Raw genomic sequence first — 25839 nt, forward strand, 5'->3', positions numbered from 1 at the left:
AAAGGCTTGCTCAGGAGGCAGATGTTCGTTGGAGCAGTTCTGCTTGGCTATGTGTGGCTGCGCAGGCTCAGTCTTTAGGCCAGATCACCTGCAGTGTGACTTCAGCTCTATGCAGTGAGCATGCAACTGAAGGCAAGTTGAGTATTTTTCTTTCCTTACTCCTCTCCAAAATAAAAATAATCACAGGGCTCACTACATAAGATTATTTTGAGGATAAGCTTCATATAAAAAAAAAGTTTAAAGCAGCTGGCCCAGGAAGTAGAGTCTCAACTAGATTGGGGTTCTTAATATCAGTTATTTTCAGAACAGCACTATCTTTTTAGGGACAAACTTTTTTCAAATTCTGCCTGATGATCCTACATGTTCCCAAAGAGGAAATGGGAGGATATGTTAGACAGGGTCTCATTTTTTCTTTAATATTTATTTGTAGTTTTATTGGAAAGGCAGATATACAGAGAGAAGATACAGAAAGATCTTCTGTCTGCTGGTTCACTACCAAGTGGCCTCAAAGGCTGGAGCTGAGCCAATCTGAAGCCAGGAGCTAGGAGCTCTTTTGGGTCTCCCACGCAGGTGCGGGGTCCCAAAGCTTTGGACTGTCCTCGACTGCTTTCTCAGACCACAGGCAGGGAGCTGGATGAAAAGTAGAACAGCCAGGGTTAGAACCAGTGGACAGGGACTCATTCTATCTGTCAGGATTATCTGTTCTAGAAGTGACAATGTTGAACATGATTTCATTATCAAAAAGCTGTTAGAGTGCAACAAATTTTGATAATTTACTCCTCTTTGTCATTCTTTATTTTCTCATTCTAGGGCAAGGTTCCTAAAAACATGAAGGAAACAATATGGAAATAATAGTCTTACCCACTTTCCTATAGCCCTTGAACCTTTTTACCCCAATTAACTTTGTAAAGATTGTCAAAAATATAATTTAAAAAGTTAAAAAAAAACCAAACATGGTTGTATAAGACAATAAAAAATGATAATAAGTGAAAAAAACATGATAAACATAAAAAACACATGGTTCTTTTTTCTTGTGATTATATAATGCTGAATTGGACACAAAATCTATTCATTATGAAAATTTACCATGCCAAAAACTTGCACTAATCCTAAAAATATCAAAGTTTCCAACTGTACTATTAAAATAAGAATTTATGACCATTATTTTGAAGAAGTGGAAGTTAAATTTTAGCATGGATTTCCAGTTGCAATTTATTTAATCAACACTGTGACTGTTTTTCTTCTACTGTCATGCCAGATGCTAAACAATATTTATCCAAAGTTCAAAGGCTTTGTACCTATGTGGCAATAAGCTGGCATGCACTTATAAATAACTCTGGAATCTCAGATTTCAATTGCATCTGCACAGATCACGTCAATGGATCTCTTTGTTGTGGTGATTTGTCTCTCTTGCTTAGTTCTTCTTTTTCTTTGGAAAGGAAGCCATGGCAAAGGGAAGCTCCCACCTGGCCCTACCCCTATCCCAATTATTGGAAATCTTCTACAGATTAATACTGCGAACATCAGCAAATCTATGAGCATGGTAAGTATGTTTTTCTTTCTGTGTTTTGTACAGAGTTAGTAAGACTGTCCAACAGTTGAAGAATAAATGATCCCAGACACCATTCTTAAAGATACCAGGCTTGGGCCTGGCGCGGTGGCACAAGTGGTTAAGGTCCTCACCTTGAACGCCCGGGATCCCATATGGGCGCTGGTTCTAATCCCGGCAGCCCCGCTTCCCTTCCAGCTCCCTGCCTGTGGCCCGGGAAAGCAGTCGAGGACAGCCCAAAGCTTTGGGACCCTGCACCTGTGTGGGAGACCCAGAAGAGTCTTCTGGCTTCGGATCGACATAGCATCGGCCATTGCGCTCACTTGGGGAGTGAATCATCGGATGGAAGATCTTCCTCTCTGTCTCTCCTCTCTGTATATCCGCCTTTCCAATGAAAAAATAATAAAAAATAAATCTTTAAAAAAAAAAGATACCAAGCTTTTAAAAGGGAGTGTCTCTATATATCCTGATGTGGTTTTAGAATGTAGATGGCTAGAAGAGAGTGATATCTGTGAGACAGATGTTGAAAATGCAAAGAATGCACTCTCCCTATTGTGACATGGTGCCTTATTTTGTAAATATTCGTGGGCAAAGTCTAATGGAAATTAACCCGATCTTAGTTTCATTCATTGTTCTTCATGTAATAGTTCTAAAGGAAACCTGGTTCCTTTTTTTTTTTTTTTAAATTTTTTTTTTTTTTTATTGTTGCTTACATTGTATTATGTAGTACAGTTTTATAGGCACTGGGGATTCCCCCCACCCCTCCCATACCCCTCCCCTCATGGTGGATTCCTCCACCTTGTTGCATAACCATAGTTCAAGTTCAGTTGAGATTCATTGCTTGCAAACACATGCCTAGCATAAAGTTCAGCGTCTTATTGTCCAGATAAGTTCAGTGGCCTCTTGGGGAGACCTTCTATGGTCTGAAGATAGGTCTAACAGAGTAAAGATCCGGTCAGTTAAAAGCCCCAACAAGGCCTCAGTATCAATATACAACATTATGGAAGTAATTGACATAGTAATGGGTAAACAATATGTTAAAAATAATGCAAGTTCCATTCTTCGAAACATCTGGGTTGAGACAGTATCAATGACAGGTTCAAAAAATAACAAACAACCAAACAAAAAATTACAGGTTAAATCAAGGCAAACATGTGGTATCTAACCTTTTGGGATTCGCTCATTTCCCTTAGCATTATAGTTTCCAGTTGTGCCCATTAGCCACAAAGAACTGCATTTTGTTTTTTTTAATAGCTGAGTAGTATTCCATGGAGTAGATGAACCAAAGCTTTCTTATCCAATCTTCTGCTGATGGGCATTTTGGTTGCTTCCATGTTTTTGCAATTACTGATTGTGCTGCAATGAACATAGGGATGCATGTTGGTTTGTCGTAAAACAGGTGTTTTGGATATATTCCTAGGAGTGCTATTGCTGGGTCATATGGTATGCAGATTTTGAGTTGTTTGAGTGTTCTCCAGACTGATTTCCATTTTTATTGAAAAGGCAGATATACAGAGAGGAGGAGAGACAGAGAGGAAGATCTTCCATCCAATGATTCACTCCCCAAGTGACCACAACAGCTGGAGCTGAGCCAATACGAAGCCAGGAGCCAGGAGCTCTTCTGGGTCTCCCACTCAAGTGCAGGGTCCCAAGGCTTTGGGCTGTCCTTGACTGCTTTCCCATATCACAAGCAGGGAGCTGGATGGGAAATGGGGCCACTGGGATTAGAACCAATGACCATATGGGATCCCGGCGCGTGCAAGGCGAGGACTTTTACCATTACACTATCGGGCCAGGCCCAGCAAACCTGATTCCTTCCTATAGAAGGGTAAATTGTTGCTTCTGGGTCAGTTAGAGTTTGTGCCCTCTCTGAAATGGGATACAGAATGTGCTTACTGATCTGGACTGATCTGAGCCCCTGTTGCTCCCAGCCCTCTCAGATACCCATTAGTGCTCAGCCGGCACCACAAGAACCTTGCATGGCCAGGTTCCATTTCCTTATGTATTATCACAACTTAGAAACCTTAACATTCTGACAGTAACAAAAGAAGTCTGGGAGATTATATAATGAAGCATAATTGCTAATTTAAACTTTGGCCAGTGGGATAACTGTCTATTAAAGAGAAGAAACATTTCATTCTTTTCTAACTGCATAGAGAAGGCAGAGATTTGCTATATTTACAGTTTTTGTAGTAAAAATTAATAAAGTAACATGAACATGGCATAATACACATCCTGCTAAGTTGTTTGGACTCAATAAACTGCAGATGATAATGGTAACTGCAATGTTACTAATAATATAGTAATAATTATCATTTAAATAATGTATTTTTTTATTAAATTAATTACTTTGAATTTGAAATCTTTTCATTAAGAGCTCCAAAACTGCATACTGGCAATATTGACATACAAGTGCATGTTCTTTCTTCTCTGGCTTTTATTTTTAAAATTGTCTTCTAGTTTAATTTCATCTGCCATAAAGAAAGAACATGTGGTATTTGTCTTTCTGTATCTTATTTTTTTGCAGCATGATGTCCTCCTTGACATTTTTAATAATAAATGGAAAAATATTAAATGTGTCTTGAGTAATATTAAAATATTTGTCTTACCTATCAACACCAAGTCTTTGCTATTCCTTTCATTTTCACCTCCTGTTCTTTTTCTAGCTAGCCAAAGAGTATGGCCCTGTGTTCACTGTGTATTTTGGCATGAAGCCCACTGTGGTCTTGCACGGCTATGAGGCTGTAAAGGAGGCACTGATTGATCGGGCAGAGGAATTTGCTGGAAGAGGGATTTTCCCAGTGATGGACAAAGTGCTCCAAGGCTTAGGTATGTTTCTGTTGATAAAAGGTTCATTACTTATAGGTTGCAAAGATTACAAACAAGCTAAAGAATTGAGAAATCAGAATCATTTAGGGAAATGTTTGAAAGACTTGCCATAATTGAAAAATAAGCTTGAGAATAATTTGGCAAATGATTATTAAACCATTTTTAAATACTATGATTGTGATACAGTATTTTCATGAGATTAGTTTTACAAGCCTAGTAGTCGTCTTTGAATTTGTTCTCATTCATGTTAAATTGTACCTCTGAGACTAGGGAGATAAGGAAAGAGATCTTAGAGGAAAATGGCTAAGTGGTTGAATGGTTTTACTCACCAACTATTTTGCTTCTTAGCTTGAGTCATAAATCCCAAGAGTGTTTTTGGAAGCTTGTATAATACACCTGTGATCACCATAGGTTAGAACATCTAGACTTGTCGTCAGTGCTTTATTCCTAAGCATAAGAATTGACATCCAGTGGCCTATGCCACTTAGTGGCAGATGTGCTGTGGGGAGAGGATCATGAAGAAGCATACAGTGAGCAGAGACTTCAGTGGTCTAAGCAAAAGTTTACTCATCACATGAGGATGCTTCTTGACTTATGATGGGGTTATCTCCAGGTGATCTTTGCAGAAGGTGAATACTCCAAGCGTGTGGAAACCACAGCAAGTCACCTTTGATGGGAGTTTGAACAGAAAGAGAATGTTGAAATGAGCAACAAGATTGTCATGAAACACACAAAAGTTATCTCAACTTCTCTTGAACATCAAAGTCTCTTTTCTTTCAATGTTCATTTGCAATAAATATATTCATCTCTGAAAGTTTAACTGATTTATTACCTCTGTCATCAGAGGGCAGGCTCGATGACTCCACTTCAACCTGCTTTAAGGGAAAAATAGACACAAAATACTTCCATTACAGAGTAAATCTGAAGTTTTGAGGGTTTGATAAAATAAAGGTTTAGTGATATATAAGACCAAAAAGTGATGACAGTAGAATCCCAAGTTGCACTGAGAGAGTAGGCTAGTGCAGGAGGCACAAGAATAACGGTAGCTGATGTCACTATATTGGCATCTCTGCTTATCAGTATCATTTCTTGATATTGTCTGATCTCACCTGTAACGAATGACATTAATAGATATCCTTGATTTTTTTTTCATGATAGGAATTATTTTCAGCAATGGTGAATGTTGGAAGGAAACCCGGCGTTTCTCACTCACGGTTTTGCGGAATATGGGAATGGGGAAAAAAACTGTTGAAGATCGGATTCAAGAGGAAGCCTTGTGTCTGGTAGAAGAATTAAAGAAAACCAATGGTGCTTCTTTCTTTATTTAATTCACAATAACAGTTTGGGTAGACTAAATGCTATTATGAATGGGCTAAAAATTAGGTGGAAGATCCTAAACAACTGGAATGCACTTTTGTGTACATGAGAGTTGTAGAAGTTAAGTGGGGCACAAAATTCTTCTCAGACACAGGTTGATTTGGGCTTTAAACCTTTGGCATCTTGTCTCCAGTGTAACCCAGAGTCCAACGCTTAGTGTGGCAATGGAAGAGGAAAGGATCAAGAATAGTGCAATGAGTTTATAGGCCAGGAATGGAAGCAGGCCAAAAAACTTCTAGCACATCTGTTGGCTATAATATTGTATATGAAATAAAAGGTTATCTGAAAATCAGAATGAGAGAGAGAGAGATAGAGAGAGAAAACTTTCATTCAGGGGTTCACTCCAGAATTGCCACAATGATCTGTGTTGGGTCAGGTTCAAGCCAGGAGCCTAGAGATGCATTGAAATCTCCCACATGGCTGGCATGAGCCCATGAACCTGGACCAGCACCCCGTGCTTTTCCAGGCCCATTAGCAAGGAGCTAGATCAGAAATATAATAACGGGTGCTCAAACTTTTGCTTACATATGGGATCCCAACATTGCAAGTGCTGGCTTAACATAAAATACAGCTTCGTAAATGGACCACATAGAGTTGTCAGAGGAACTGGATGATGTGTTCAGCTGTGTGCACAGGAAATGTGAACATTGATGTAATGAGCTAGCAGCCTTAGGTTCTTATTGCCACACTGTGGTTTTAATAGCCCAATAGTTCTGAATTGCTGCCAATCTCACCATTCCAAACATGATTAAATATTTCTAGAACCCACTGACTGACACAGTTTACTTTAGAGTCTCCGTTTTCCCAGATTTTCACTGCCAACACATAGCTGGGGTAAATATTAATTTGTTCTATTCTCTGTACTGTTGTGGTTCCAGGTGTCCTCTGCAGGTTCCGATAGACTGCTATATCCTCCATGTACACCTGGATATGCTGTCTACTGTTCCATCTGAGCCTCTGAGAGGCTCGGCTTTGACACTTGCACTCTATAGTCAGACCATTGAAACCTGCACTTCTCTTCATGGTTGGGGTTCTGAGATCAGCAGTTCAGTTCAAGGGATCCTCAAACAAACTGTCTGAGGTGTTTCCTGGCCTGACTCCTGTGTGTGCATGCCAGTACAGGGTCCAGAACAGCCTGTCGCCCCCAATCAGCTTATGCATATGTTGGTGGTTGCAATTGCTGGGTTACTTCTGTTTCCAGCCATGTCTTCTATAAGAACCAATGGGTGCTGGCATCCAGCCTGATTCTGCCCACCTAGATATGTTAATATGCTTAATTAATTCAATGGTAAAACATTCCATTATGTTAGACTTACCACAATTTTCTTACCTGGCTTTTAGTTTTTGGCTAGGATTGTTTATACATTTTCTATTAGGACACAGTTACAATCTTTTTAACTCATTGTGTTTTTGGACAATCTTCTTTGGATGAAATTTATAAATAGAAATACTTAATGAGTATTGAACTTTGATATACATTTTGCAGGAATTGATGTTTTTGCAATGAATTTATATTTCAAGGAGAACTCACCATCAATTGATTTGACTTTTCCCACGTTGACTGTGATCTTTTGTCAGGAACCTGACCTTGCTAACCTACCTCTGCCTGATCCCCGATTTGTGGAACCTTATTGCTTTGGGGAAGCCCTTTCATCTCTGGATATTTCTAAGGGTTGAGAATTCTTTTCACAGATTTGTGCAGCATCTTGTGCATGTAATTTAGCAATTTGTATTTGTTGCTGCCGACAGGCAGCAGTGAAAATTCTCCTGAATTCTGGTTGGGATGTTGAGGCTAATGATGCCATGCACACATCAACATCCCAGGAAAAGTCTTCATTTACTGCCTTCTTTGAAGAGCAGGGTGATTTCCAAATCTGAATATTGTGTGAGAAAGCAGGGACAGAATATTGGTTTGAGGTTTTCATGGTGTTTAGGGAGGAGAGGAGTAAAATGATTGCCATGTGTGGGCAAGGACCTGTGTGGACTAGACCTGGTACTTGAGGTAAAGGAGAGAGCCGTTGGGCACTTTGATCCACTTGTCCATGTGTGAACAGAAGGGAAAATGGAGGACAGTGAGGTTTATGAGTTGTCAACAGTCAAATTTCAAAAACTGAAATTGTGTTCTTTATTATCTATGGGAAACTGGTTTCCAAAAACATTTTAGGAACAATTTGAAGGCAATTCTAAAGTTTCTTTTTATACTGCTCTTCTGCAAGATAGTATGACAGTTGTTTCAAATGAGTTTTGGAAATACAAATTCCAAGTTGTTTCAGTCTCTTGGCTTTGATATTAGCTTGCTCAATTTTTTGTGGACCTGCTGAGGAAGCATCCACACTGAGATTTAAATTGCTGACATTGATAGATATTTTAGAATAAATTCTTTTCACTTGTTCTCTTATCTTGGTTAAGGACATTTAGAAATGGCTTAAATAGGAGAAATTTTGGGGGAATACTAAAAACCGGACTGGATTGAAACATTGTGTTTGGGAAACATAATCAGCAGTCACTTGAAGATTTCTGTGGGGACTGTGTACTTACTCCCTGTTTTCGCTTTCTCTCAGCATCCCCCGTGATCCTTCCTCCCTTCTGTCCTACGTTCCCTGCAATGTGATCTGCTCCATCATTTTCCAGAATCGTTTTGAATACAGTGATCCAAAGTTTCAAGCGTTGGTCAAGTATTTTCATGAAAACCTCAGGATTGTAAGCAGTCCCTGGATACAGGTAAGGTCTCATTGTATTTAAATCAAAAGAAAATTTCTGGTTGATCTATTGCTCAAGTCTATCACCTTCTACCTGCCTATTTTATTTTATTATTTTTTAAAAAGATTAATTTATTTTTATTGGAAAGGCAGATATACAGAGAGGAGGAGAGATAGAGAGGAAGGTCTTCCATCCAATGATTCACTCCCCAAGTGGCTGTAACAGCTGGAGCTGAGCCAATCCAAAGCCAGGAGCCAGGAACTCTTCTGGGTCGCCCACGCAAGTGCAGGGTCCCAAGGCTTTGAGCTGTGCTCAATTGCTTTCCCAGGCCATAAGCAGGGAGCTGGATGGGAAGCAGGGCTGCTGGAACTAGAACCAGTGCCCATATGGGATCCTGGTGCTTTCAATGCGAGGACTTTAACCACTATACTATTGTGCCGGGCCCCCTTGCCTATTTTAAATATCAATATATTTACCACACTACCATTTGTAACCACATGTGTTAACATATCAACTTAATGTGTTGAGATGAAACTTGAAGCATGCAATAAAGCAGAATATGAAGAAAAACATACTATCAGAGTTCTTTATTGCTAGAAAGATTTGCTTTGAGACATCCTATATTCCATTTTGTGCAATGTTTACAATTATAGAGATTGATGATATAAAATTGATTTATTACTATGATACAGTATCGTAAAATATGTGTAAGTTATATTGTGCAATCATTAAAAGCTACAATGCAGGCTCAGTGTGGTAGCCTAGCAGCTAAAGTCCTTGCCTTACATGTGCTGGGATTCCATATAGGTGCTGGTTCATGTCCTGGTGGCCTTGCTTCCCATCCAGCTCCCTGCTTGTAGCCTGGGAAAGCATTGGAGAACGGCCCAAAGCTTTGGGACCCTGTACCCACAAGAGAGACCCAGAGGAGGCTCCAGGCTGCTGGCTTCAGATCAGCTCAGCTCTGGTTATTGCAGCCACTGGGGAGTGAATCAGAGGACAGAGGATCTTTCTCTCTCTCTTTCCTCCTCTCTGTATATCTGCCTTTCCAATAAAAATAAATTTTTTTGAAAAAAAGCTACAATTCATGATCTCCAGGGTTGCCCAGCACATGTACTTGGTGTTGTCCAGTATGCCTTGGGCATGTGCTGACCTTCCTACTTGGAAATGTTCAGTGTCAGCCTTTAGACCATGTGCCTGGGGGCCAAAGTGAATCCCAGGTACTACCAGCCAGACCTGACAATACTTGAAGTTCAACCAAAGTGTGGGGAACTAAACATGAGTCTATAGGTCTGAAAGAGAAATTACATAAACTCCAAAGTTCTTAGCAGTAGAAACTTCAACCCTACCAAGAGATCTGTGAACAACATTAGTTCAGAAATACATAATTTAAAAAAAATGTATAGACTCAAACTGCACATATTTTTAGTCCCCAATCCAATACTAACTGAAAGAGGAGGTGCTTAGTAGATAGTAACTGATACTTTGGAATTTAATTGTAATTCAGCTAACAATTCGTATGAACTTCAGTGTTCTTTCTCAACTTCTAATTGTGGTTGGAAAACACTTCAGTCTTTAACATCATGCTGTTATAAATGTGAATAAGCTTGGTTACAGTGGCAAATTTAGAATTATAAGCACAATAAAATAATATTTGCAGTGAAACCCCCCTTTAAGTTTCTGTGAAGATTCATGGTCAGGATACCTTCTTCCTGGCAAGTATCAAAGAATACAAATAGTCTAACCTGTTCAATCCTTGAAACAGGAAATTAGGACTCAGAACTAATCAGCTTATTTTCCAAAGTGGCTTATTGAAGACCACAGGGAGCTGGTTTTGAAATCTAGTTCTTGTTGAGTCTGATTCTATTATTTATTCCACTAGCAAGAATACATTGTTTCAGTGTCTCAAGGGTGTGAAGTCTCTAAGGGATTGTGTGAAGCAGAGTCAGTGGGCACTTGGAGCTGCAAAAGCCCAATGAGTCAGGTGGATGTGCACACTCAAAGGGACAGTGAATGCCTATGAACAGAATGCTTGATCGTTTGGGGATTAATGTTTATGATGTACCGTTTCTTGTCATAGCAAAAGTGCGTAAGTCCCATCCACTTTGAGGTGACACCCCAGAAAAATGCACATAGGCCAAAGTGGATTCCAGCTCTGGTCACACTCAAGTGGTGCCATAGAATCACAAACTTACCTTTTGAAGTCAGTGTTCTCGGGTGGATTGAGCTGACAACAGGGCAAGTTCTTGTATTCCTACAGAGAGGGAAATGAGTGTGAGAGGGTTTGAAGTTGATTTGCAACCTGTTCATCTTCTAACCGTAACTGTTTTGTTCTGTGCCCTCTTCTCTAAATGTCAGGAAGCAAGTCTTATTTATCTTTATCTACTCCACATGTAGCAGATGGTATGTGACACCTAGTAAGGTCCTGAACTGCTGCTGAATGAACTAATAAAGGATTCTTTCCTCTTTTAGTTTTATAATGCTTTCCCTGTTTTACGTTGTCTCCCTGGGTGTCATAACGAGTTGTTTAACAACATTGCCGCCCAAAAAAAGTTTATTTTGGAGAAAGTAAGAGAGCATCAAGAATCTTTGGACTTGAATAACCCTCGAGATTATATTGACTATTTCCTGATTAAAATGGAAAAGGTATGATGTGACCATACTTTTCTACTTAATCTCTCTGTGTGATGTGACTTCTGGATTACCTTTGTTTCTCTTGGTTTCTGGGATATTAAATAAAATTTTCCTCTTCTAAGATGTATTCATTGCTTGCACACCCTCTTTTTTATATGCTATTTATAATACATGTGCTGAACAATTAATTCTGGTATTCAATCCTAGGAGAAATACAATGAAAAGTCTGAATTTACCCTGGACAACCTGTTTGTTAGTATATGGGATCTGTTTACTGCAGGAACAGAAACCACAAGTACTACAATTCGATATGGACTCTTGCTCCTGCTGAAACACCCTGAGGTCGCAGGTACGATTCTAGATGAAAGCAGAACAACAATGAGAACTGTCTAGAAAGTGTATGGAAAGCATTTCCAGGAAAAGTGCATGTAACTACTACTAGATGGATTTAGTTCATGTGAAATAACTTAAAGATATAATGGCATATTTTAATAACAGAGACTGGGAGGGGAGAGGCAGCTGTTTCTCCTGACAGTGTGCCAAGTATACTACAGCAATAGCTACGGAAGAGCACCCTGAGTCCTTTACTCAGCTGTGGACAGGTGTAGAAGCTATTGTCTCAGGATCTGCAGAAAAGTAGATGCTTTCCATGCCCAGATAAATTTATCTTCTCAAAAAGCACTTCTACTCAACTGTTAGGATGCAGAGATTTGCCTAACAAGAACACAATCTGTGACCACAAAAAGATCCATTCATCTGTTAAGAGGAGTTATAGCCACGGTAGGAAAAGACCCTCTTTTTAAAAAGAAATTTCTTAAATGCGTCACCGACTTCTCTTGGAGATGTAGCTTTTCCATTTTTTTCTACCTCGTTATGGTGTCCTATCTAAGAGAAGGTGTTCTTTATTACTGTGTCATGTTTTAGATTTTGGTGCGTTGAGACATGGTTAGTATGATTACATTTAACAGTGCTTGTCTTCAGGAGACTGGCATCCCATGTTCTCACTTTTGGGTCCCCCTTTTCCTCTCCTATGAATAGGAGAAGCTTTCCTTGTAATGCCATGCAGAAGCACAGGCTGCACACCCCTTCTGCTGGCCTTTGTGAGTCATGCTACCTCTGGGCTTTTCCCATGACTCAGACTTCCTCAGCTGCATACGTCCTGCCATGATAACAGCTGAAAATAGTGTAGGACATTGACTCCCAACCTTTAAATCTTGTGCAGACGAAGAGCATTGCAATAGCTCCTCTTACATGCTTTTCTCTGTGACTTAGACTTTCCATTTAATGTTTTATATAGTCTCTCCCTATAGATTTTACTCTTCATTCTTCCCTTGTTTGTCGTTACTCTGGCATTCTTCTGAGCGTTCTGATTTTATCAGTGTTCTTTAAAACTCTGTGTCGTCACTCTCTTCTGGATGAAAATCCATTTTCTCAATCTGGGAAGGTAAAATTAAACTTGTGTGTGATTCACACGTTTGTTCTTGTTCTCAAGCCTGGAATTTCCACATACTCCATAGGAAAGACAGATCTTCATCTAGTAATAACTGCTAGACCAACATGATATCATGGGATTGCTACTTTGGGATTGGGTTACTAACACTAGTACTGGTGACTTGGGATTGGGTTACTAACACTAGTACTGGTGACTTGGTGTTGTTCCTTTCCTAGTTGAAGCTGTGTTTGCCTAGAATCATGGCTATTGCACTACATCTCTGACTCCTTGTTTGTTTAAGGGAGATCTCATGGGAAAGCCACCCATTCTCTGTGTAATCTTAGGAAAGTGGTGTACTTGCCTAGGTTGGGCCTCAGTAAAATACGCAAAATAACACTCAGCATATAGAACTATTCTTAATTGTTACAAAATAAATGATAAAATGAATAGTTCAGCTTATTAATCATGAATCACAACTTCATAAATGGTATCTTAATTCCTATGCCTCTGTGCAGTACCAATTAAGCACCTTATCACCTTGTTCTACTTTTAAACATGTTATACATGAAACATTTCATACTTTTGAAATTGGCATTTAAGATAAAAGCTGGCATCCACAAAATTATTGAAGTTCATCTTCTTTGATGAATTCTCAAATTGCAGAACCCCAAATAGTCCATACATACAAGCTCTGGATTGGGAAATGAATTTCATGATACAGCTGTGTTTCATATATGCACACATGTTTAAGTGTATAATGAACTTGCAATTTTCCCAGGAAATTGAAACACCTCTTTTTTTTTCTTTCTAAGGTAGCACTGTATTCATTCATGCCTCCACATCTCATGTCACAGCATGACAGTGATGAGGGGAACCACTGAAGGTACTTCATATCTTTGTCAGTGCCAAACGCAAGCTTTGATTCTTGCCTTTGCAGCTAAAGTCCGTGAAGAGATTGAGCGTGTGGTTGGCAGAAATCGGAGCCCCTGCATGCAGGACAGGAGCCGCATGCCCTACACGGACGCTGTTATGCATGAGATCCAGAGATACATCGACCTCGTCCCAGTAAATCTGCCCCATGAAGTGACTAAGAATGTTAAATTCAGAGACTACTTTATCCCAAAGGTGAGATGCAGTTTCATCTACACATCTCCTCAGGGATCCTCAGTTACTCAGGCATTTTACCCTGTGATTTTTATGCTCCTTACCTTTTAGTTTGTTGATAAATTATTCTATAAGAATGTTTATATCCCCACAAGATTTTTAGTTTATAGTTATTTCCACAATCTCTGTGTCAAGCTGTGCAATTTTTTGTCTACTTCCCTGTTTTCCACTGAGTGTTCTATTTTTCTTAATAAATAATTAGCATCCTAGATTTCAACCTGTCTGACTACTTTCTGTTTTGCTACTAGTAAAATGTCCAGTACAATGGTTTCCTTCATCTCTGTTGGTCTTTGGGTTGCTGATGGCTTCTGAAAAAGACCATGCTGTTTAGCAGGATGCTGTTGTTATTGCTAACTCCAAGTTTGTTGGAATTGTTTTCATGAACTCTAAAAATATCATCAGCTGTGCCCCACAGTCCTGATTTGCACCCCATCTGAACTTGTTTAATATCCTCCACAATGCTACTTTGAACCCTGACCTCTCCTTGAACTTCTAACTTCCTCACCATCTTTTTCTCAGGGGTCTTGGCTTTCCACCCAGAGGTGAAATCAAGTGTCCTGGAAGGGAGCTTTCCCAGTTTCCCTGCCCTGGATTTGCAACCTTAGCTAGATGCAGTGCCTTTGAAGTCTCTTCTGTGGCCCTTGTGTGACACCTTTCTTCTCAGGAGGATTCTTTCCCTCTTGTTATTTAACAGTTCATTCAGTGAGGAGTTCAGATTGTATGCAATTTTATAAAGAGGAAGAGTCATTGATTTGTAAAGGTAAACATTAACTTATACTAAGTCTCTCATTTAAGGAAAAGCCTTGCAGAAATTGAATATAAATTCATTTTTTCCTTTACAAATGTGAAAATTCATGGGAAGAATATAGCCAGAGGTGGAGTAGTTACCACTTTCTCATCTTGGTGGGAAATTGAAGACTTCAGAAGAATATGATAAAAGACTCTCACACTTGATTCTGAAAGGAATAAGCTGAATTTACAGTGATATCAGCTATATTAGAGAACAGAATCATTTACTTGTCAAAACCAACGACCCAGGGTGGGGGGAATTCCTTGATTTTCTGCCAAGTCATGCTACTGTCAGACTACAAACTGGAGAGGATGGGTCTCAGAACAATGTGGTCTGAATTGGGCACTGCATGAATCAAGACCTGGAAGGATTGTTCATTATTTTGTTCTGTGACATTAGAAAATAATTCTTGTTTGGATGCCTCAATGACTCTATCTGTAGAACAAAAGATTGCAATGGGGGACTGCTATGCTTTTTACATTCATGATTTCTATATTGTTTTTCTTTCTATCAGGGCACAAACATAATGACATCTCTGACTTCTGTCCTGTATGATGACAAAGAGTTTCCCAATCCTGAGAAGTTTGATCCAGGCCACTTCCTGGATGCAAATGGCAATTTTAGGAAGAGTGACCATTTCATGCCTTTCTCAGCAGGTGAGTAAGCTTCCATTTCATCTGCACATCAGGGCCCTGTGAGATGAGAGGGAACTTTCCTGACTGTAGGAATTGCCTTTTTGTATGAGCCCAGAGACAGCATTCTCAAGGTCTAGGTTGGGGCTGAGGCTACTCTCACTGCTTCTGCTTTCTCATCTATCACAGAGATTCTCTAGAGCTTCTCCTGGGAATCCAGCCCTTTAGGCTCTTCTCATCAGCCCTGAACAGCAGGTTTGCTCAGTAAAACTTACTGGGACCCTTACATGTAGCAATTAAATGCTCAGATCCAGGAATATACATAGGAGTCTGAAACAGATGATTCATGTAAGAGAAAGGATGAGAAAATTAGGCAGATTCCATTGTGGTATCTTTGGCTGGATGATATATCCTGCTGAGGAAAGCCATGTACTCCCAACGAACCCCTTTCTTCCTCTGAAAGAGGGGATTGAGGATAAGTGATATTGTATACATTGAACATGTGCTTGCATAAAATCAGTGAAATCAGGTGAATTCTAAAGGATGTGGAAAATATCAATAGTATGATGAGGTAGAGCAGAAGATGTCAGCACTGAAGTTAAAGGAATGACTCAGTCTGAGATAAACTTCCAGTGGGCTCTACTTGGGAACTGGTTAATAGTTGGGGGAACTGCACTGAGGAGTAGAAAGGAATGAGGCTCTCAGAATGGCATGTGGTCACTTGTGACAATTCTTTTTATAATTGACAGTGGTTATTTAATTTCTTGAAATCTGATATATGAGAAGGTTAAGAATGTCTTTTCAAATCTAGATGAGTAGGAATAAATCTGTTGAATACCTGATGGGAGATAGATGAAGAAGCCCATATTGTGTGAATGCAACCGAATGTGTGTGAAGAATGATGGCATTGGCAAGGCTCAGCAGAGCAGTTCGAATGTGGGTGCACAGCAAACACTTGTATGGCACAAACAGAAATGTGTGTTAGAGAAATGAAAGAACCTTGGTTTGGATGAGAATTAAAGATGTTATGTATTAGTTAATCACTCATTAACATATTCAGTGATCACATATTTATTTAAAGTCCCTTGAGTATTAATTCAGAAACACAATAAATGATTAATTGATGTGTGTTTTTTCAGGAAAAAGAGTTTGTGCTGGAGAAGGCCTGGCCCGCATGGAGTTGTTCTTAACCCTGAGCCACATTTTGCAGCAGTTTACCTTGAAACCCCTGGTTGACCCAAAGGATATTGACACTACACCTGTTTTGAATGGGTTGGGCTCTGTCCCGCCCTTCTATGAACTGTGCTTCATTCCAGTCTGAAGAAGACATAAGATGCAGAGGGAGGCTGTCCTGCCTGTCTTATGGCCTGAATCACACCATGAGCTCTGTCTCTTCTGACGTTTTCATCCTTGAAGCTCCAGTTCAAATCATCCTGCATGAAAGAAAGCTCACTGTTTTATCACCAGTTGAATTATTTTTAGAATATAATCCTGAATCATAAGCACCTTGTCATCAATGGTACATACCTATGGGAAAGCATATATAAGTGTGATATCTTGTTGCAATGAAAAGTAATAATCAAACGTAATCTTGTAAAAGCATCCAAGAAATGCTAAAATAAACTTTGAAGTTCATTCATCTCTCCTGCCTATAAATTTACATGGGAATAAGTCTCGACGTTGGAACATTCTGTGTTTCCCAATGCTATTGAAATATAGCTACTTGTCTATATGGAAACATATATGATGAACATGTAGGTGTATGTATTTAGGTGTATACAGATAAAGGGAGAAAACAAAAGAAAATTACTTTAGCCCAAGGGAATAACATGAGCTAAAGTTGGAATATATCAGTTTGTTCCAGGATACCCTTTCTTGTATTCAGTGGTTAGGTACACACATACACACACTGAATGCATAATAATCAGTTCAACAATAAAGGAATGTGTGGATATGATTATACTTGAACACATAAACAGGCTAACATGTACCTGTTTTTTTCATGTGTGTATTGGAAGCTCTTATTTAACTATGACACATAACAGATACGCTTACAAGTCACATAAATACATGTACTTCATTGCATGTTAGTGTAGAATTTCAAAATTATTATTCTGTTGAGATCTACTTCCTAATCCAGCGATATTTAGATTTAAAAAATCTTAAGTACAAGTGCTATTATTGTATGTTTGTATCATTATTCTTACACTATTTAGACTGTTTTTGTGGATGTGGAATGGTTGTGCTACAAAGAGTATCTGAACTTATAATTTTTTTTTAAAAAGCTTTATTTATTTTTATTGGAAAGGCAAATTTACAGAGAGCAGAGACAGAGAGAAGGATCTTCCTTCTGCTGGTTCATTCCCCAAGTGGCTGCAATGGCCAGAGGTACACCAATCCGAAACCTAAAGCCAGGAGCTTCTTCTGGGTCTCCTAAGTGGGTGCAGGGTCCCAAGGCTTTTGGCCACTCTTTACTGTTTTCCCCGGCCACAAGCAGGAAGCTGGATGGAAAGTGGAGCTGCCGGGATTAGAACTGGGATTCTGGTGCCTGCAAGGCAAGGATTTAGTATCTTGGCTATTGCATGGAGAAAACATGCAGTTGGGAGCTGTTGGGATGTTTCTGGATTCCCAGATATGGGATCAGCTCACCTAAGCCGCTCTGGACTGGGGGTACATGTGGCCATTGCTGCTCTCCACTAATGTAAGCAGATTCGAATACCCTATGATATCTTAGTCTGGCTGACTAATTTTGCTACGGGACAAAATCCTCAGGCTCTTGCTGCTTAGATGCTTTACAAAGTGGCAGTAATTTCTGGAACCAAAGCATGGTTTTCCTGTCCAACAAGCCAGCTGAAAGGTCTTCTGCGAGGAGGAGATAGCTGCACGTGGAAGTGGGACTATTGAGTGCAGTCAGTTGATTGCCAGGCAGCTCTTCAGATCAGAAAAAGTCTGGGTGGAGGAGTCTAGATAATGCTTCTCAGCTCAAATGAGAGCTGCCTATCCTTTGCTCAGCTGGGAGTGAGAGCTGCCTTTCTAGGTCATCTCCTTTCAGCAGTCCTTTGAGATTCATATGAAGTGTTATTGTTTGGCAGACACAGGTAATTTATACCACCAGCAGTCAGTCCTAGCCAGCTGAAATATGAAAAGGGAAGGGAACATGCCTTCATTTTGGCTATGATTTGCATAGGTACCAGTAGGTGTGTTCTCAGGGAGATGCCCAAGAGAACTGATATACAGAGCCTGTGGTTGTTGAGACCATTCAAGATTGTCAAAACCTGTCAGGCTAGGATCTAGCCATATGGTGCCATTCTCCTTGGGCCACTGTCTCTGTGTCCCATGTTTGCATATACACTGTGAGTATTGGCAAACAGGGTGGTGTCTAAACCCTGAGAAGCAGACCCCTCAGCAAGGGGGGAAACTTGCAATTCATGGGAAGAACACTGTCCCTCAGTATGTGGCTAGGAAAATAACACCTTCAAGCAGCAGCACAGGAATTGCCCTGCCATTTCCTAGCTGGTGACGAGACCATCAATGGGCAATGTCTTCTGCAGACTCCAGCTCAGAGAGTCAAAGAGGGAAACTATTAATAATCCAGGATCCTTCCTGAAACCCAGCTCCAGCTCTCTCTCTCTCTCTCTCTCTCTCTCTCTCTCTCTCTCTCGCTCTCTCTCTCTCTCTCTCTTCCCCGCCTTCTCCCTTTCAGGAGAAATGGCATCTCCCAGTTCTCTCTTGGGAGGTGCTTTCCCTTTCTTCCTTTTTTCCACATTCATCTGTTCATTTCACAGATAAAACTGCTCTGTCTGCAAGAGATTTCAGGCTTTTTATTTCTATACTAATAAAAGGACCCACTGAGCTTGCTGGTTATAGTTCTGAGGTGTGTTTCCATTTGCTGATATGAGTGTCACTTACACTTCACTGTGGGTGTACAATCATTGTCTCTACATTGACAATGAGTTACTTAATCAGGAAACTGCTACAATGATTCCTTTTCTCAGTGTGACACACATCATCCAATCAATTGAGTGCCAAAGCTGGAACATTCATCTCTGTCCCTAGATACTGATGTACTTGCTCCTGGGCCTTGGACAGTGGTGTACACCAGCGTTTCTTTCGCTTTCCTCTTCTTGTGACATTGACCTCAGACTGGGGGTTGCACTCTTGGTTCTCAGACCATACACTTACATTCCTGGTTCTCTAGTTTGCAGATGGCATATGATGGGGCTTTCTGACTCAGCACTTGGGCAAAAGTCTCATACTATTTCTATCTTTTTATGTCTCTGTTTATCCTAGGTGTTTTGTTTCTCTGATTGTTCTAATATCCTTATTCAGGAATTAGACTCCCATCATTTTAGCCTAGAAAATGGATTCTGCACTTTGGTAGTTCTATAGACAAAGATGCCTACAAAATGTCAAGGAAAAATGGAATGTTTTAGAAAGCATTTAAAATCCTTCCAGATGGGGTCTTTAAATGTTAAAAGCCTATTTTGAAAGTAAAATGCTTGGGTTTCATTTTTTTTTGCACCACTATAATTTATGATTGTGACTACTTCCCAGTCTTTTTCGAGGGAGTATTCCTCAGATAGTTACACTTCTGACTCCAGACATTTCACCTAAACGCTTCATCATCCATTCAGGTCAGAGATGCTCTTAAAATAGAGGCTATTCCAGTTTTGCCAGTAGAATTAGTATTATTTCTTAGCTACTAGTTGATTACAACATCATTACATAAGTGGCTATTTTTGAGTTACTGTGAAAATGGCATTTAAAAAAAATGAAACAAGGCATTGTTTTGTTAACAAGAGTCTGAAGGGAAAAAAGAAACAATGCTTCACTAAGGTTTGGATCATCTACAGTTTTAAAGATTTATTTATTTTTATTGAAAAGGTATATTTACAGAGAGGAAAAACAGAGAGGAAAGACAGAGAGAAAGGTCTTCATCCCATGGTTCACTCCCCAAATGGCCACAATGGCTGAAGCTGAGCTGATCTGAATCCTGGACCCTCTTCTGGATCTCTAATGTGAGTGTTGCATTCCAAGACTTTGGACTGTGCTTTACTGCTTTCCCAGGCCACAAGCAGGGAGAGCTGGATGGAAAGCAGAGCAGCTGGGACATGAACTGGTACTCATATGGGATCCTAGTGCTTGTAAGGCAAGGCCACTGGGATATTGCTCTGGGCCCAAGATTTTATATATATATATAAAGCATATATTTTCCAAAAGAGTTAAGATTTAAAAGCAAGTGATTTTAAAAAAAATTGTTGAAATTTTTTTCAGATTCGGGGGATGAAGAGTCTCATATTGAAGAAACCAAGATTCTTCCTCTAGGAACTGTGCTACACCCCACCACTTAGTTATATTCACGTTTTTGATTCTCTACCTACTGTGATTGTTCCCCAGACAGGAAATAAGGGGATGGTTCTGAACAGCTATTCCAGCTCAGCAGTTATGGTGTTTCTATCCTTTTGTGAAGTAAAATAAACAGACAGATACACCCCAGCAAAGTTCATGTACACAGAGCTAGGACACTCAGGATCATGAGGCAAGTTCCTTATGCAAAGGGTGTGCGCTGAGCAGGGCAGGGATGGTGGTAGAGGAGAATATGATATAATGAAATACTTGTATGTTGTTAGATATTTAATTGTTTTTTTTTGTTTTTTTTATTATTTTTTATTATTTTTTTTATTGTTGCTTACATTGTATTATGTAGTACAGTTTTATAGGCGCTGGGGATTCCCCCCACCCCTCCCATACCCCTCCCCTCATGGTGGATTCCTCCACCTTGTTGCATAACCATAGTTCAAGTTCAGTTGAGATTCATTGCTTGCAAACACATGCCTAGCATAAAGTTCAGCGTCTTATTGTCCAGATAAGTTCAGTGGCCTCTTGGGGAGACCTTCTATGGTCTGAAGATAGGTCTAACAGAGTAAAGATCCGGTAAGTTAAAAGCCCCAACAAGGCCTCAGTATCAATATATAACATTATGAAATTAATTGACATAGTATTGGGTAAACAATATGTTAAAAATAATGCAAGTTCCATTCTTCGAAACATCTGGGTTGAGACAGTATCAATGACAGGTTCAAAAAATAACAAACAACCAAACAAAAAATTACAGGTTAAATCAAGGCAAACATGTGGTATCTAACCTTTTGGGATTCGCTCATTTCCCTTAGCATTATAGTTTCCAGTAGTGCCCATTTAGCCACAAAGAACTGCATTTTGTTTTTTTTTAATAGCTGAGTAGTATTCCATGGAGTAGATGAACCAAAGCTTTCTTTTTTTTTTTTTTTTTTTTTTTTTTATTATTGTTGCTTACATTGTATTGTGTAGTACAGTTTCATAGGCGCTGGGGATTCCCCCCACCCCTCCCATACCCCTCCCCCCATGGTGGATTCCTCCACCTTGTTGCATAACCATAGTTCAAGTTCGGTTGAGATTCATTGCTTGCAGACACATGCCTAGCATAAAGTTCAGCGTCTTATTGTCCAGATAAGTTCAGTGGCCTCTTGGGGAGACCTTCTATGGTCTGAAAATAGGTCTAACAGAGTAAAGATCCAGTCAGTTAAAAGCCCCAACGAGGCCACAGTATCAATATACAACATTATGGAATTAATTGACATAGTATTGGGTAAACAATATGTTAAAAATAATGCAAGTTCCCTTCTTCGAAACATCTGGGTTGAGACAGTATCAATGACAGGTTCAAAAAATAACAAACAACCAAACAAAAAATTACAGGTTAAATCAAGGCAAACATGTGGTATCTAATCTTTTGGGATTCGCTCATTTCCCTTAGCATTATAGTTTCCAGTTGTGCCCATTTAGCCACAAAGAACTGCATTTTGTTTTTTTTAATAGCTGAGTAGTATTCCATGGAGTAGATGAACCAAAGCTTTCTTATCCAATCTTCTGCTGATGGGCATTTCGGTTGCTTCCATGTTTTTGCAATTACTGATTGTGCTGCAATGAACATAGGGATGCATGTTGGTTTGTCGTAAAACAGGTGTTTTGGATATATTCCTAGGAGTGCTATTGCTGGGTCATATGGTATGCAGATTTTGAGTTGTTTGAGTGTTCTCCAGACTGATTTCCATAAAGGCTGTACCAATTTGCAGCTCCACCAGCAGTGGAGTAGGGTTCCCTTTTCCCCGCATCCTCGCCAGCAAGCGTCGTTGGTGTTCTTGTTTATGTGGGCCAATCTTACTGGTGTTAGGTGGTACCTCATCGATGTTTTAATTTGGATTTCCCTTATTGCTAGGGAGCTGGAACATTTTTTCATATGTTTGTTTGCCATTTGGACTTGTTCCTTTGTGAAATGTTTGCCCATTTCCCGTGCCCATTTCTTGAGTGGCTTGTTTGTTTTGGTTTTTTGGTTGTTTTGAAGTTCTTTGTATATCCTGGAAATTAGCCCCCTATCGCCTATATCGTGTGCAAAGATCTTCTCCCACTCTGTGGGTTGCTTTTTTACTTTGTTGATTGTTTCCCTTGCTGTACAGAAGCTTCTTAGTTTGATGAGGTCCCATTTGTTTATTCTGTTCTCAACTGCTATTGCTTTTGGTGTCCTTCTTAGAAAGTCGGTACCTACTCCTAGGTCTTGCAGGGTATTTCCTACATTTTCTTGCAAGAGTTTGAAGGTTTCTGGATGTAGGTTTAGGTCTTTTATCCATGTAGATTGGATCTTAGTGTATGGTGATAGATGTGGGTCTATCTTTTTGTTTCTACAGGCTATCAGCCAGTTGTCCCAACAACATTTACTAAAGAGGCCTTCCCACTTGCTTGAACTGTCATTGGTCTTTTTGTCAAAGATTAATTGGCTGTGTTTGTGTGGGTTCCCTTTTGGTGCTTCTATTCTATTCCATTGATCTTCCTTTCTGTCTTTGTGCCAGTACCAGACTGTTTTGATAACCACTGCTCTATAGTATGTCCAGAGGTCCGGGATTGTGATTCCCCCTGCTAACTTCTTATTTTTCAGGATGGTTCTAGCTATTCGTGGTTTTTTGTGTTTCCAGATGAACTTTTGAATCATTGTATCCAGTTCCGTGAAGAATGTTTTGGGCAATTTGATTGGAATTGCGTTCAAAATGTATATTGCTTGTGGTAGTATAGACTTTTTAATGATATTGATTTTGCCTATCCAGGAGCACGGGATGTTATTCCATCTTTTGAGGTTTTGTTCAATTTCCTTTTTAAATAGTTTGTAGTTTTCTTCGAATAGGTCTCCTACGCTTTTGGTTAGATTTATTCCCAAACACTTCATACTTCTCTCTGCTATTTTGAATGGTATCCTGTTGGTTAGATCTTCTTCCATCTTGGTGTTATTTGCGTACACTATGGCTGTTGATTTTCGTTCGTTAATTTTGTACCCCGCCACTCTGCCAAACTCTCGTATAAGTTCTAGCAGTTTCTGTATTGAGTCTCCTGGTTTTTCTATGTATAGGATTATGTCATCTGCATATAGTGAAAGCTTGACTTCTTCGTTTCCTATACGTATGCCTTTGATTTCTTTTTCTTGTCTTATGGCCTCTGCAAGTACCTCTAGGACTATGTTGAATAGCAGTGGTGATAGCGGGCACCCTTGTCTTGTTCCAGATCTCAGTGGGAAGGGTTCTAGCTTTTCTCCATTCAGTATGATACTGGCGTTGGGTTTTTCATAAATTGCTTTGATTATGTTGTGAATTTTCCCATCTATGCCTACTTTGGCTAGAGTTTTTAGCATGAAGAGGTGTTGGATTTTGTCGAAAGCTTTTTCTGCATCTATTGAAACTATTATGTGGTTCTTGTTTTGCAGTTTTTGGATATGGTTTATAACATTTATGGATTTCCGAATGTTGAACCATCCCTGCATTCCAGGGATGAATCCTACTGATCCGGATGAATGATCTGTCTGATGATTTTTTGAATTCTATTGGCTAGGATTTTGTTGAGAATTTTAGTATATTTTTAAAACACAAAGGAGGATCATTATATGATGATAAGGGGTTCCATCCACCAAGAGAAAACAATTATAAATATATATGAAATATTGCAACATCCAAATGCATGAAGCATATATTAGTAGATCTAAGTGGACAGGACTCTAACACAATACTGATAAGAGATGCTATTACCCTACTTGCCCATTCAGCTGCCAGAACCATTTGAAATATGAAAGCACACTCCTCTGGTATAGCACTTTCTGTACCACTATAGCCAAAGAAAACAGGGTCCCTCTCTGTTCTCTTAATGGCAGTAGATTTAGAGAACTTTTCACTATGTAGTAGACTTTCTATGTACTGCTTCTTCTGTCTGGTAATACCCCTATTTTGCCTTGCAATTTGGTAACAGTTTGTTAAAATTGGTCAGCCAGTTTTAACTGTTGCATTGTTATTAATAAGTGCCCTCACTTCACATTATGTTTCATTCTTGGTGTGATATGATTTATAGATTTAGGAGAATGTACAGTGTCTGTGTCCACAATAACAGTGTCATATAGAATACTTTCTCTGACCTAATACCCTCCATGCTCCACTTATTCATTCCCTCTTCCTTGCTCCTTGATCTCTGGAAACCACAAATCTCTTTACTTTGCAAATGGTTACACATTCTTCTGAATGTCCTACAGTTGGAATCATGCAGTATATAGACTTGGCATATTGTCTTTCTGTTAGGAAGATCCATTTAAATTGGTCTCATAGACTCTAGGGATTTTACTGTTCAAAGGTAGATCTCAGTGCTGCACCCTTTTGACCATTTTTTTTTGAGCTGCAAAGGATTAAATTAATTGCTATAAATTATTATGATAAAGTTGCTCTGGAAATGAGAGAAGCCAGTACCAGGGCAGCAAGTGTCACCTGAGCATCGATTACCAGGGTGGAGTTCAGTCTTGGGTCAATTCTCCATTCTGTGAGACAGAGATAATTCAATATTTATGAGATATTAGCTTATGATTTTTACTACAGAATTTTGAAATATTTCTGATATTAAGGTAATATGAACATCATAAAATGAAATGGAAAAGTTACCTGCTATGCAATATTTTTTCCTTGATTTTCCATTCTCCCATCTCTTCTTGTCATTGTTACATGATTGTGTCTTTGAAGTACCCAATAATTTTGGTTAAATACCATACATGTGAAAAAATGCAGATGATGTTTATCTTCTTCCAGAAAAGACTTTGTCTCTTCTTAAATGGGCAGAAAGAATGATGCACCATTCCATGTGAACCCAACATCTGTGCACTCCTGAAGATGTTCCTTTCCCCATAGTTATTTAAGATATTGCCTACTTATTTCTAATATCACTGACCACAATGAAACCTAACAGTCAACATCAAAGTCATGCAAATGAGCTTCCCCTTTATGTGACTTTTCTTTAGACTGCCTACCCACATCCTCCATGGGGAAGCCTGAAGGTTAACAACCAGGGATCCTAATAATGGTACATTTCCTCACATTTCTCTGTGTGTGGGTGTTGTCTCTCTCTTGCTGTCTTTGTGAAAATGCAGACAATAAAAAAAATGGCAACAGTAAAGCTAGATCTCCTGATATGTTTCCAGGATGTGTCCACAACCTCAGGTTCCCACAAAGTCCTGAAAAGGGAGTGAGATTACTTGGTATAAAATGGTATCTCCTTCCAGGTTGAGATCTTGCTTTTCTTTTACAGCTCAGGAAGTAAGCTCATTGCCCCAGATTGGTTGCTGAATGTGTAATTGGAAGGATCTGCTTATCTGGTTCAGTTGTTTGCTATTAGACAGGAT

General features: G+C 39.5%; 1 protein-coding gene across 1 annotated transcript; it reads left to right on the top strand.

Annotated features, from left to right (window-relative positions):
- The first annotated feature begins 1364 nt into the window (after nucleotides 1-1364).
- On the top strand, nucleotides 1365-16743 carry LOC121164006 (cytochrome P450 2C3-like). The gene is made up of 11 exons (XM_040991834.1): nucleotides 1365-1543; nucleotides 4216-4378; nucleotides 5537-5686; nucleotides 6459-6465; nucleotides 8317-8476; nucleotides 10925-11098; nucleotides 11294-11435; nucleotides 13456-13643; nucleotides 14987-15128; nucleotides 16244-16459; nucleotides 16500-16743. Exons 1-10 carry the CDS (start codon nucleotides 1379-1381, stop codon nucleotides 16423-16425), a joined length of 1473 nt encoding a protein of 490 aa, XP_040847768.1. The 5' UTR covers nucleotides 1365-1378; the 3' UTR covers nucleotides 16426-16459; nucleotides 16500-16743.
- The last annotated feature ends 9096 nt before the right edge of the window (nucleotides 16744-25839 follow it).

The sequence above is a fragment of the Ochotona curzoniae genome, unplaced genomic scaffold (genome assembly GCF_017591425.1).
Source record: "Ochotona curzoniae isolate NIBS_2020 unplaced genomic scaffold, NIBS_Ocur_1.0 contig_66, whole genome shotgun sequence".
Taxonomy (NCBI): Eukaryota; Metazoa; Chordata; class Mammalia; order Lagomorpha; family Ochotonidae; genus Ochotona; species Ochotona curzoniae.

What these genes read in the sequence shown, in the direction of transcription:
- LOC121164006 (XM_040991834.1), top strand. Translation starts at nt 1,379, where the DNA reads ATGGATCTCTTTGTTGTGGTGATTTGTCTCTCTTGCTTAGTTCTTCTT. An exon ending in TCAGCAAATCTATGAGCATG is followed by an intron (nt 1,544 to 4,215) that starts GTAAGTATGTTT and finishes TTCTTTTTCTAG; the next exon opens with CTAGCCAAAGAGTATGGCCC. An exon ending in GAAACACCCTGAGGTCGCAG is followed by an intron (nt 11,436 to 13,455) that starts GTACGATTCTAG and finishes TTGCCTTTGCAG; the next exon opens with CTAAAGTCCGTGAAGAGATT.